Here is a 12,902-nt window from a genome sequence, read left to right on the forward strand (position 1 = left end):
TAGGGTTCAAGGTCAAGGACCCAAATGAAGATAAGCAAATAATATCATTAATGACTGGGGAGAGGAAGCCATCATGGAGAGATGGAAAAAATGAAACACTCCCAAAGAAAAGGACCTAGAAAGGTTAATAGGCCAAGTAGTAGAAGAAAGAGTAGCAGAATGAAAGAACAATCATACAAAAATGGTAGAAATGGAAGCATAGAAGTGGAATTAAGACAGGTGAGAAAGTAAGAAATTGTAGGAGGAAGGAAGATTATAATAGAAATGGGTAATAAAATGAGCAGTAAAAAGCAAGTGAAGACACAGAGCGAAGTGGTAGAACTTTTGTATATAGTTTGGGGAAAGGGAATGGAGAGACGGAGAAAAGATGTAATAACGAGTCAGATGTTCAGTATAGACGATTATAAAGAAGATGTTAGAGTGAGGTGTAGTGTAAAGCAAAACAAAGGAACAGGGGCAGCACACTAAGAACAAAAGGAAATTGTGGTGGTACCATTGTCACCATACTATAAAGAGAGGTGGAGAGGTGAGGTATGTAGGATAAGAAAAATCCCTGGATTAAAAAAAAAAGTACAGAACAGCATGGACCCACGATTCTTGCTAGGTTAAGTTCAGAGGTAATGCGTACCTCTAATAATGAGAGTTAGGCAGCTGTGCCCATAGTACCATCTAAACTTATGTTTTGTTCTCTATGATAAAAATATCTGGTTTTGCTATTATTTACCCTGTGTAATGATTCATTATCATGACTGTTAACTTACTATAATATTGTTCTTTATTTTGTTTTATATGGCATTTTGGTGAATGTTATAATTTGTCTCTTGAATTTTATAAGCATATACTTTTTTGCTGTTTGATATCAGTGTTAAATGTTTTATTGACAGTGATGGTTTAATGAAAGTGGTTTGTTAAAATGCAGTTTTTTTTTGACAATAAAAAAGTCATAGAGATGAAGTCATTTGTAGACTTAGGGGTTTCAGTCAGAGAGACAGGGGCAAAAAAAATGTAGATATTTAATTTTCCTGTACATATCCCCAACCATGCAGAATTTATATCTGGGTGAGTATTTGTATAAAGGGAGTTTTAACTGCTAATGTTCACTATAAATAAGAAAATGGCCGCACAGTAAATGTACTTCCTCATTTTCTCTCTGTCTGATTTTTAGGCGCCAGAATGATGTTTCAGAAAGCAAACCTCTCTCTGTGCCAAAAGATATTGATCTGCACTTGGAGACGCGACCGATATCTGTTGTGGATTCACTCGGTAAATTGTTTTTCATTTGATTAATACTTCCTTTGTTTAAAATTAAAATTTCATACCTATATTCCTTCAGTTTCAAAATGTTTTTCCTGTCTTTTTTGGTCATTTGCAGTATGGGCAGGATGATGGTCCACTGTTTAAATTTTCTTCTCAGTGTTTCAAGGTTTGGGTGTTTTATCCTTAACTTTAGTTACTCTGTGAAGTTTTCATGTTCCCTTATGTATGCATTGGTTTTCTACAGCTAATCGTGTTTCTTCCAACTTCACAGAAGTATTGATTGATGGTTGCTTTGTGTGTGTGTGTGTGTGTGTGTGTGTGTGTGTGTGTGTGTGTGTGTGTGTGTGTGTGTGTGTGTGTGTGTGTGTGTGTACAGATGCTATCCGGGAATGAAGATAACTGTAAGTAAATAATGTCCCTTAATAATGTCCATATTCATGATTCCTGCAGCTCTGGTTTGCCATTATGACTAGGTTTCCTGTTCTCCTTACTTGGAGGTTTCACAAAGGTAGAGGTAAGTGACAGATTCTTTCTTTAACAGCTGCACTGAAAGTAGCTTTGTGTGTGTGTTTTTCTTGCTGATCTGGCAACATATTTGTAAACAGTGTGGTTTGTAGGCGATATGTATACACCCTCTCTAGTCGTCTCTTGAGAATATTCGCCCAGATTGTGATCTGTAAGCTAAATGCTCACTTCCAGTTCATGACAAAAATGTTATGTGAGTGAGTTTGGTAGATGCCTTTCCCAAATAATCAGAGCTAGATAGTGTAATGGATTGCAGACTCCTCCTTAGGTTGTGGACCCGTTTTATATTTACAGTATCAGGCCTGGCTGCTTCCGGACTTTGCATTGGAATTTTTCACAAAAGTTTACCTTCTTAGGTCTATGCGTGTTTTGGCTACAAAACCATGCTCCCCTTAGTGTGTGAGCATTAAGATCTGCCTGGGCTGTGCAAAGCCATAACGATCACAAGCCGCTAGTATAGGAGAAGGCTAAGGGTGATGATGTATGATCACACAATTAGTACATGAATGGTACCCAGCTGTAGCCATTTACATGGTGTATTGCCTAATACTCACCTTGACAGTATTGTGGGGTGAGGAGGGTGAATGTGATCAGCACACTGCTGCCTTATTCTGATAATTTTTCCATTTCCTTGACAGTATTGGGGGGTGAGGAGAGTGAATGTGATCAGCACACTGCTGTCTTATTCTGATAATTTTTCCATTTCCTTATGGCTAGGCCAACATTGAAGGGAGGAGTCTTCTTATCCATATGGGGAGGATGGATTGAAGCTTGTGCTATCTGCAGTCTAGACTAGCATTTCTGTATATCTCAATACTTAGCAAAGCATGAAACACCTGTCCACCAGGCAAATTGTACTATTAGCCCAAGTATATCCTAAAAGTTTGGTGGAAGGGGATGAACTAGCCAGAGAAGAGAAGAAATTCAGATTTAGAATCTGAGGAAGCATTATTATTTATTCAGTTATTTTTGTTTGTTTGCATTAACTTCTCTACAGTCAATATTTAAAAGTGACTTTCCCACACCTTCTGCATTAGCAAATGCTTAGTTTTGTTTAGCTCAGTTGTTGCTATATTCTTGTTTCCTGGATTTTGCTGTTTTCAGTTTTGTTGCTGCACTGGTTTGTTTTAGCAGTTTACAGTTTTGGTCTGTAGTCTTTTGTGTAACACTTGTGCTTGAAATATCTTAAAGGACAGCAGCAGGTAAAAGCTAATTGAAGCATATACTGGTTTTATTTTTGTGTACTAATTCCACTTCGTGACTATGGCAGGGATATCCGTTGTGATATTTTGGGATTTCTTTTTTTTCTCCACTCAAAGCTACTTTTTCCCGTAATGCCCCATAGGAGTGAGTCATTTATCCATTTCCTTTGGTTTTCTGATATTCAACTGAGATCTAGGCATTTTGTAAGTAACTGCTGTGACAGTGGCCAGTTTTTGAATGGCAGACTTTGTTTAGTTTATTAGGCTCCTCCTGGACTGTTGTTATAATCCTTGTGTAAGAGTTGTTAATTTTATTGATTTTAGAAGGGAAAATTCGCACCTATGGCAGAGAGTGTGGGGAAAATGGATACTAGCTGCTCAAAATCAAGAGAATTAGCCATGTTACATGTTACAACAAGATGATCTTAAAATTCTCTCTAAAGACTTGCTGCCTAGAAAACCTAAAGTGTGTAATTTAAAAGAAAATATGTATTCTACAAAGTTACTAAAGTTCTAAATTGTGGTAAAGCATCAGTCTAAGAAGGACTAGAGGATATAATATTGTGCTGCATTGTGAGAGAGAAAAAAATGGCCTTGGCTGGAGAACAAAATTCATGCCATGATTGCTGTTCATACTCTTCCGTTTTGGAGTGGAGCACATTTTAAAATAATACTAACAATTTAACAGTGATGCAAGAACATTAGTATTGTTTAAGTTTGTGTGTTTTTATTTTCTGACCAGAGTTGTGCATGGAGTTTCCCATTCCACCTCTCTTGCTTCTGAGAGTTGATTTAAAGCCTTATCTGAGTTTACACAAGAACATCAGAGGAAAACCAAGGTTCCCTCTAGAACTGTTCTTGATATTAGTACAAAGGTAGAATAATTAGAGTGCATAAACCGTGGACATCTGTGTTGTCAGAATTGTAATCTTATTCCTTGTTCTGTGTTCATTTTGGCAGCTGTAATTTTTGTTATTGTTTTAAAAAAAAAAAACATTGCTTGCACTCTTTTAACAAAGCTACATTCTTCATGGTAATGTTGCACTCCAAACCTGAAATTGTGTGATTTGGTACAAGGAGTCTTCGGTATTGCATCCAGTTTGATGCACAGTAGATATGCAAGTTGAAGATACCTGACTGCTTAACAAGGCGTAATGATTATAAAGAATAACAACACTGTGTCTAAAGCAGCCATAGGATAAATATTAAAAATGATCCACTTCTTGCTGACAGTAAAGCATTCCACTGTTGTGTATTAAATCAGTCCTAACAGTTGGCTGCACCTTTCCCACCCTAGCAGTGAAGCTGCTGTACTCATCCCCTTATTACACATTCTGGCTCATATATTTTAGGCATAGATTTTTTGCAACGCAAGTAAGTATTGAGTAATACTTATGGAGTACATCATGGTCTTATATTTACTTGTACTGCATATAAAATTATGGGATGTAAAACATAATCTTTTGCCACAGAATGAGAACTTACAAGAAAGAAGTAAAAATAAAATATTTATATTTATTTTTGTAGAGTTTAATGTTTTGTTAGTATGAGATGACATCTGTTTTGTATTGCATCATGTCATAATGCTAAAGTCCTAGTGTTTAGGACTGGTGTGCTCTCTATGATCTCTGGAGTGAATCCAAATGAAATCCAAGGCATCATTTGAAATCTACAGAAAAATAAGTATTTTTGTTCACCGTACTGCATTTTTAAACTGTGTACTACTGAATTGCTGCCTACTTTTAACTGTTTTTAGCCATTTTAATTGATTTGCTGTTTTTTCTGTTGGCTGTTTGAAACTGTTTTTCCTTCACTTTGTATTTTCTAGTACTTGTGCCATCTTACATTGAGGACCGCCTGCACCCTTGTGGCAGAAGAGTGAAGCAAAGGACCCATCTGAGTTGGAGAAAGTTGGAATAAGGCTCAGTGTTGAGTATTTCCATTCGCCATCTTGTTTGAAAATTGCTTTACTTGTTTTAAAGGGTTCTCACAGTTGCTATATAAGCCCCGCATTTGCGTGGATTTGCAACTGTTTTAACATGGCCCCACAGAGTTTGGCAACCAGCCACTGCTCTACTGTCTTCATCTGAGCAATCCAAGGCGACATCTGTTTCCACTTAGCCTCCTTCACGCAGCACTGATGGTAACTATTGAATATTATAGATGCAAAAGCTAAAGTAAATATTTTCCCTTAGAAGCTGCCTGTGCTGCAACTGAGGAGCCCCTTAAAAATTGCGCTTAGCTGCTTGGAGAGCACATTAGCTGGGCTTTCTTATACCATTTGCCACTTTAACTGAAATTTCCTAATCCCTAATGGTCTTGTACCCCTTCAGAGCCCCAATAGTATAGACCCAGCATTGTGCCCCCAATTAAACCGCACACTCATTAAAGTAAGCCAATTGACACCTAGTATTATGGATGGTTAATTCTCCTCTGTTTTTCCTGCCAGCCTGATTGACATGGGTATCCTGAGGCAGTGTAGCAATTGGCTCATGTGCAGTGACAACCCAGTGCTCCTAAACCACCCAAGCTCCATTTCTGAGAGGTGTATATACGCTAAGAATTTGAAATCTTTGCTGTCTCATTCACAAAACAGTGACACTGAACAAGTTCTCAGCCGACATACTATATCTCCTGCACAAACCACACTATCAACACACAAACCATCGTATGTGGTGGTACTCATCAGAAATTTATCTAAACACCAGAAACCTTTGAAACACAAACATGCTACACCAAATACAGTACCTACAGCACTCAATACATGCACACAACCATAAGCAGAAGTGTCTCACCAAACCAATCCCCAGGACAAAGCACCACATTTTTTGGTCATAGACTGCTCTATAGTGAGACACACAGATGTCCCACTCACCAGGTTGGAAAATAAGGTTACGGTCAGCTATCTTTCAGGAGCCAGGATCCTCCAGATCACACACGCACTCAAATCCCTTCACAACTGATTTGAGACGTACCTCACTGGGCTATATGAAGAGAGACATGACTGAGCTCTCTGCATATGCGTCTCGGGCAGGTATGTCCCTAGCCTTCAACAGCATACTACCTTCAACTAAAATGATACCACAAAATAAATAAAAAATGATTGACTTCAACGATTGGATTAGTTTCTGGTGTCATTCTGAGAGGATCCATTACCTGTCAGCCTGGGATGACATGGTAGTTAGATCACGCTACTTTACCAGAGATGGTCTTCATCTGTCACCCCTGGGATTTTGGTTACTGGCTAAGGCTCTTGCCTCCCCCATAGTACTTTTTTTAGGCAATGTCACAACAACAAAATTCTCTGATGTAAAAATATCTTCAAAAAGCAACTTCAAGGTTATGCTGCTAAATATTAGGAGTCTAAACCTAAAACTGCACTCACTGGAAGTAACCCCCACCTTAGAAGATGCTGACATCTGTGTAGTCACAGAGATTTTTTGTTTAAGGTCATGGAAAGCACCCTGGCCATACTAGGTTACAATCCCTTCCACACATTCAGACCACAGACTGAAAGTGCGAGAACTAAAGGAAGTAGAGCGTCAATATTCAAAAAAGATAAATACTCCTCTAGATTGGTTAAACAAAAGGATTCCCTTAAACTAATCCAGGTCCAACTGACTGTAGACAAGACCCCTCTCCAGGTTATTGCCAGTTATAGGACCCCCTCCATGAAACAGGATACCCACACTGCATACTTGGATCTACTTAAATCGCTCAAGATACAACCAACCACCCTGGTTTTAGGTGACTTTATCCATCCGTAGATTGGGTAAATTGTATATGTACTAACAGTTGCCCAAAGGTTCTTGGACTTCATCAACTCCAATGTCCTTAACCAGTTGGTTGACACCACCACAAGGAGCCCAAACATTCTGGAACTGGTGCTCACTAGCATGGGTGATTGTTGCACCACTCCATGTGTGCAGCCCTCCCTAGTGATGTCTGATCATGTCAGTCTCCTTAGAAGTAACAATAACATCTGACCCCCCATTAGAAGCAACTAGACTAAAAACTTCTGCAAAGCCAATTACAACTTAATACATGACAACATTAATAGCTTCATAGTCCCTGCCCTTACTGATGGCATGGACACCAATACTGAGATTTAGACCACTGATTTGTATAAGCATCTGTACAAATGTATTGACTCAGGCGTACCTGATGGGATCAAAACAAGATCCTAAAAGAACAGGCCTGCCTGGTGGACATCTGCCATTAACTGGTTATACAATGAGAGAGAAAGTTGCTGCCTGGTGGACATCTGCCATTAACTTGTTATACAATAAGAGAGAGAAATTTGCTACCTAAGAGCAGGAAGGAACGGCCTCTGAACTAGAAGCATTCCCTCCTCGGTTTAAACAAGTAAAGAAGATGCCTTAAGAGGCATTCTAAAGCTAACTGTGAATCTAAATTAGCTTCCTTCGCTAAGGGTAATCATAAGGCCTTCTTTAGCTATATCAGAAACCTTAAAGGAAAAATCTAGATCTGCGCAGAACTGATTAATGGCACTACATATACTGAACTTGCACAAATAGCCAACCTGCTAGCTGACGGGTTCAGTGAAACCCCCCTCCCCCCAGTCCCCGACACATGTCCCCAAAGTATCCCTACCACCTGCCCTCCAACTAGCATCTCCAAGTAGCAGGCCATAAATGCTCTCTCCAAAGCTAAAACACCTTGTATGGAACCTGATAATATCCCAGGCTAAGTTCTAAATGGATCAAAACAGGAACTAGCTGCACCGTTGGGTACTCTTTTAGCTATAGTCTACACACTGGTTTGTACCTGATGAATGGAAAACTGCAACAGTCATCAAGTTACATAAAAAGGTGCATCCACAGACCTCGGGAACTGTAGATCCATAAGACTGACCAGCCTAATCTGCAAGGCTATGGAAAGAAAAATCATGAGCCTTTATCAGCAACGATATGAGACCTTCAAAAGGTCGACCCGACCCACTGTGACTTCATTAAAGGTATATTCTGCCTCTTGAACTTGGTGGACTTCTTTGAGACAGTCACCAAAGCCATGGACGAAGGCAGATCTGTGCATAGGGCCTACCTGGACCTGGCCAAGTCCTTTGACACTCTTCCCCACTTGGGCATCGTTGATAAATTCACCCAGCTGGAGATCTACCCATATATTGTCAGGTGTGTTGCAAACTGGCTCAGTTAGAACACACACAGTTAAAAATAGGTGAGACGATCATCACCAGCAGACTGGTAACCAGTGGTGTTCCACGTGGATTTGTGCTGGGGCCTCTGTTGTTTGGAATCTACTTCTCGGATGTACAGGCTAAAACAAAAGGCTTATGGCTGACAAAGTTTGCTGCTGATTGCAAACTGAATGCAGTCATGGAGTCCCCAAACTATTTCAACATCCTACAAGAGGGACTTGCAAACAAATGACTGGTGCCAAAGTCATAGGCTAAAACTCAGTGCAAACAAAATGTATTATAATTCCCTTTGGCAAGGTTCTGCAGATCACCAAGTTAATAACAACACCCTAGGCATGCAATCAATGGTGAGAGATTTGGGCACAAAGGTTGACAGCAACCTTTCCTTTGACCATCATGTCTCCACAGTGGTAAGAAAGGCTTTCTGCATCGCCCACCTCATAAGTAAGGGCATTGCATCCAGAACAAAAGAGGCTATAACCCCCCCCCCCCCGTACTCTCTCATCAGACCAATAATAGAGTACAATACTACCTTTTGTATGTGCCTTAACAGACACCTGCAGCAACTGGAAAGACCTCAAAGTTTTCGTACAAAGAAAATTCAGTCTTCAGCATATGTCAAATGTTGACAGACTAAAATCACTGTCGCTATACTCTGTGTCTTACAGACTATTCTGAGATGATCTCTACCTTGCATATAAAGCAGTCTGATGTCTGCTCTAATGGAAATGTTGCACATTCGTAAATCAAATGGGGTAACATGCACTCTCTCTAGAGAACTCAACCTAGTATGCGACATCAACAGGACTTGCTGGAGAGGTTGCCTCTTCTGTGGAACAAACAAGGGGGTGAAGCAGACCCTCTTGTTGACCCTATTTAAGTGTAAATTGGATGATTGGATGGGAAACCACAAATTCACCCCGGGAGTTTCACTTGTGTCCCTCTTGGACCAGGGCAGTAGTTGTTGACGTAGTTCCGCATAATACCTTGATATTCTTTGGAACAGGGGTTGTACTTGGCTAGGCTTGTAGGGGCCCTAGGGTAATTAATCTAGTAACCTCTTATGATCCTATAAAATGAGATGACAGTGAGGTGATAGGAGGGAACTGCTGGACTGAAATTACAGATTTATTCTGCATCATCCTGTGTTATAGGGATGCATTGGAAAATACATTGTTTAATAGTCTTGAGAGTATTTTGAAATGTTGTAAAGCCTACTGTAATTGTTGGTTTGAATCTGAAAAATGATTGCTGTTATGATTTGAAACTATGGGACTTTATCCTGCAAACTGTGTGTGTGTGTGTGTGTGTCTGCCTGTGTTATGTTGTACAGCATTTGGTGACTGGACAAATGCATTGATCTTATGCAGATATGATCGGAGAAAATTGGGCAATACGGAACAGGAAAATATTTTAGAGATTGCCAATTGCAGTATATGTTAAGACAGGAGCTGTAAAATGTTCCTTGCATACCACTGGAACCTGTACCAAGATGCCAGCAGAGAGCTTGAGTTCACTTTTTTGTTCTGTATTTTTTCTATTTGTTAACCAAGTAACTCATCTGGATATAAGTGACCCTGGAGCACTCACTTGTTAAGTGGCTTGCTCAGCGACTCAGTAGGGGAATGGAGTTGAAAGGTATCAAATCCTGCATCCATGACTACAAGAATCAACTCATTAACAGGTCATTGCCTTAATTCTCTGTACTAACTCCCAGACTTTCAAACTAATCAGACCCAGGTTACCATCAAGACTCTTCCTCTCTGCACCACAATTGGTGGTGAACTTTAAAAATGGCTGCTGCAAAAAGTGACTCTGTCCATGACTGGGGGATTTTTATACTCTTTAATAGATGCCAGTGGTGGATTTTGCTATTGACAAGATTAACAAACCGACAGATTTTATTTAGAGCTTGTTGATATATGGTGATATTTTTTGGAGTCCCAAAAAACAGGGAGAAGATGTATTGTAGTTTGAGAATAAGCACAGCATTTTCTGTAGAATAGTGAAATGCAAGGGTTAGGTAATATGCTATTTTGTACACAAATCTGAGATGATTGCAGATTTTATTTATTGTGGTTTCAGTTTTCATTTGTAAAGAAACTTAAGGAATCTAACATCAGTACATGATACCTGTATAATTGTATATTTTAGGTGCCCCACAGGGTGATGAGATGAGCTAGGTGAATGTCTTTTGGCATGGAGTTTAATTTCGGTAGCATTTAAAAGGGGGGCAGATTGTTAGTCTGACCAAAGAATGGTTTCAAAGTCAGAGCATTTCTTTGAATATGCCAAGAGCAAGATAGATTTTATATGCATATGTCTGTATATCTTGATACCACTATTGAAGTTATCCAAAGTCCTCTTCTTGCTTAGTGCTTTTTTTTTTTTTGTTTGTTTTTTTCTGCAGAAAAAAATACACAGTTGAGTACTTTTCTAGACATTGGGGGTAATTCAGTAAACCCTGCATGGAGCAATTCTCCATATAGGAATAGTGTTGTGGCCCGAATTCAAAATATGGCTGCTGAGTGATCCAGGAAACAGGACTTGGGGCCATGCGCAAGTGTGCAGGCACTGGAGCGATCGCGTACACTTGAGCTGCAGGTTTGCATGACACTGGGCTTAGAAGTGGAGGAAACTTGGAGGAAAAAACAAAAATAAAATGAAATAACTTAAAATGCCAGTCAATTATAAATGACAAATAAACCCTTTGCCACTTACACTGGTCCATTCAAACCCCTCAGTAATGTAGCTGGCCAGTGGAATGTATCATAGTCAACCAATCACATAGGCTGCATCTGCAGCACACCAGTATAAAGTACGCAGACACCCTTCAGTCTGATTTTTTCCCACATACTCTGCAACATTGGAGTACACACTTGGGAATTTTAAGTGACAAAATGATAGGGGCTGCTGCTGCTTTGCTACATCTCTACATGCTACAAGCTGAGGTCAGTGATGATGATGATGACCAGCCCAGACTGAGGAGGAGAAGAGTGTTTAGACCCTGGGTAACCTTTCAGGGGCTACATGAACTGGAGGTAGTAGAGAGCTGTAGGGTGGACAGGGACATACTACAACAACTCACCAAGCTGTGCCACCCTAACCTCAGACCCAGAGCCAACAAAGGGGAACCCATCCCAATGGAAGCAAAGGTATGTGTAGCCTTAAGAATACTAGCTTACAGGTACTTTCCAAAGACCTATTGGGGACATCATGGGAGTTTCACAGGCACCTGCATCCAGGGTACTCCACCGGTTCCTGGATGTTATGCAAACACATGCCAGTGAGCACATTTATTTCCTCAACACCCCTGAGGAGAAGACCACCAATATGTGTGTCTTCCATCATATAACACACTACCCATAGGTACTGGTGCCATAGACTCGTGCACATCAAACACTGCCCGGTGAGGAGGGTAGAGTCTACGTCAACCGCAGGGGTATCACTCCATCAACTGCCAGGTCGTGTGCAATGCCCAGGGCATTATCAGTGTGTATGCTGGCAGCTCTGGCAGTTATCATGACTCTGACATCTGGCATGCATCACAGCTGTGCCAGACATCCTGTATGGCTATCTAGTGGAGGATGCTGGCTATGCACTAAAACTGTGGATGACACCCATCAGAAATGCGCACACACCCACTGAAGAACACCATAATGAGGCACATGTACAAACTAGGAATATTGTAGAGCATGTGTTTGGGCTGCTCAAATCGTGGTTCAGGTGCCTTGACATATCTGGTGGAGCCCTGCAGTACTCTCCAGCCACATGTGCACACATGTTCATAGTGTCTGCCATGCTACACCGTATGATCCTGCAGAAACAGCTGCGGCAGGAATATCACAGGGAAGGGACACAGCCCCTCCCCCACCATTGCCAACGTCCCCACAGGCCCAGGGGGACTCTGAGGAGGAACCCCCTGAGCCTGTCCCTGTAGGCAGATGCAGGCATGCCTAGTACACCCTGGTCTTGGCAAAGAGGCAACGCATAGAACATAGACTGACACCTCACTCCGACTCGCACACAGTAAAAAGGATGCCACACACTACACTACCTGTACCTTACCATATATAGGCTATGTACCACGTACATCCGACAGTTAGCCCTGAAGCACTGTCCTCAAAACTGCTGCAGGCACAAGGTAAGTCACTCTTCTTAAAAAATGAATGGAGTAGTAGACTGTGTTAGCATATGTATGGTATTGCTGCATGTATGCAACCGAATGGGGTGGGCTACCGGGATAGCAGCAGACAACTGACAGCTATGAGGGACAACAGGAAATGTCCACCAAGTTCTGGCTGCCCCAGAATATACAGTAGTCCCCAAGGTGCCAAAACTCTCTGCAGTATATGTGGGGGACTGAGAAACTGCAAAGTCATAGGTCAATGCATGGATGTCAATGTTGGAGTCCCATACACACCTCTCAGCCTCTCACAGCAAGTCATCTGTACAAAGTCTTAAAGAAATGTGTGGCAAAGGTCCACAAATAGGGACAGTTATGAAATATTGCTCTTACAAACCTAGACGGTAATAATAGAACAGGCCTTGCAGTTGCATTAAGTCTCCGAAGGGTAAGAAGTCCGAAACTCAAATGTCTGTCATTACTTTCTAACTTCAGTCTTTAATGATATGCCAGTATTTTCCAAGACTACCACAATACTATGCTAAATGGGCCCAAAATATGAAGCAAACATCTGGACAGTATGAGGAAATTTGTACAGTTGAGAGGTATGCCC

General features: G+C 40.9%; 1 protein-coding gene across 1 annotated transcript in view; it reads left to right on the forward strand.

The window, feature by feature from the left end:
• Positions 1 to 264: 264 nt before the first annotated feature.
• The window catches only part of TMEM161A (transmembrane protein 161A), a 111,051-nt gene continuing 98,413 nt past the window's right edge, over positions 265 to 12,902 (forward strand). The window contains exons 1-2 of the mRNA XM_044054823.1: positions 265 to 425; positions 1,166 to 1,263. Of these exons, the coding sequence (XP_043910758.1) occupies positions 265 to 425; positions 1,166 to 1,263 (259 nt within the window). The remainder of the gene's footprint in view (positions 426 to 1,165; positions 1,264 to 12,902) is intronic.

This window comes from Protopterus annectens, chromosome 13.part0, assembly GCF_019279795.1.
Source record: "Protopterus annectens isolate FY-2018-M chromosome 13.part0, PAN1.0, whole genome shotgun sequence".
NCBI classification, from domain to species: Eukaryota; Metazoa; Chordata; order Ceratodontiformes; family Protopteridae; genus Protopterus; species Protopterus annectens.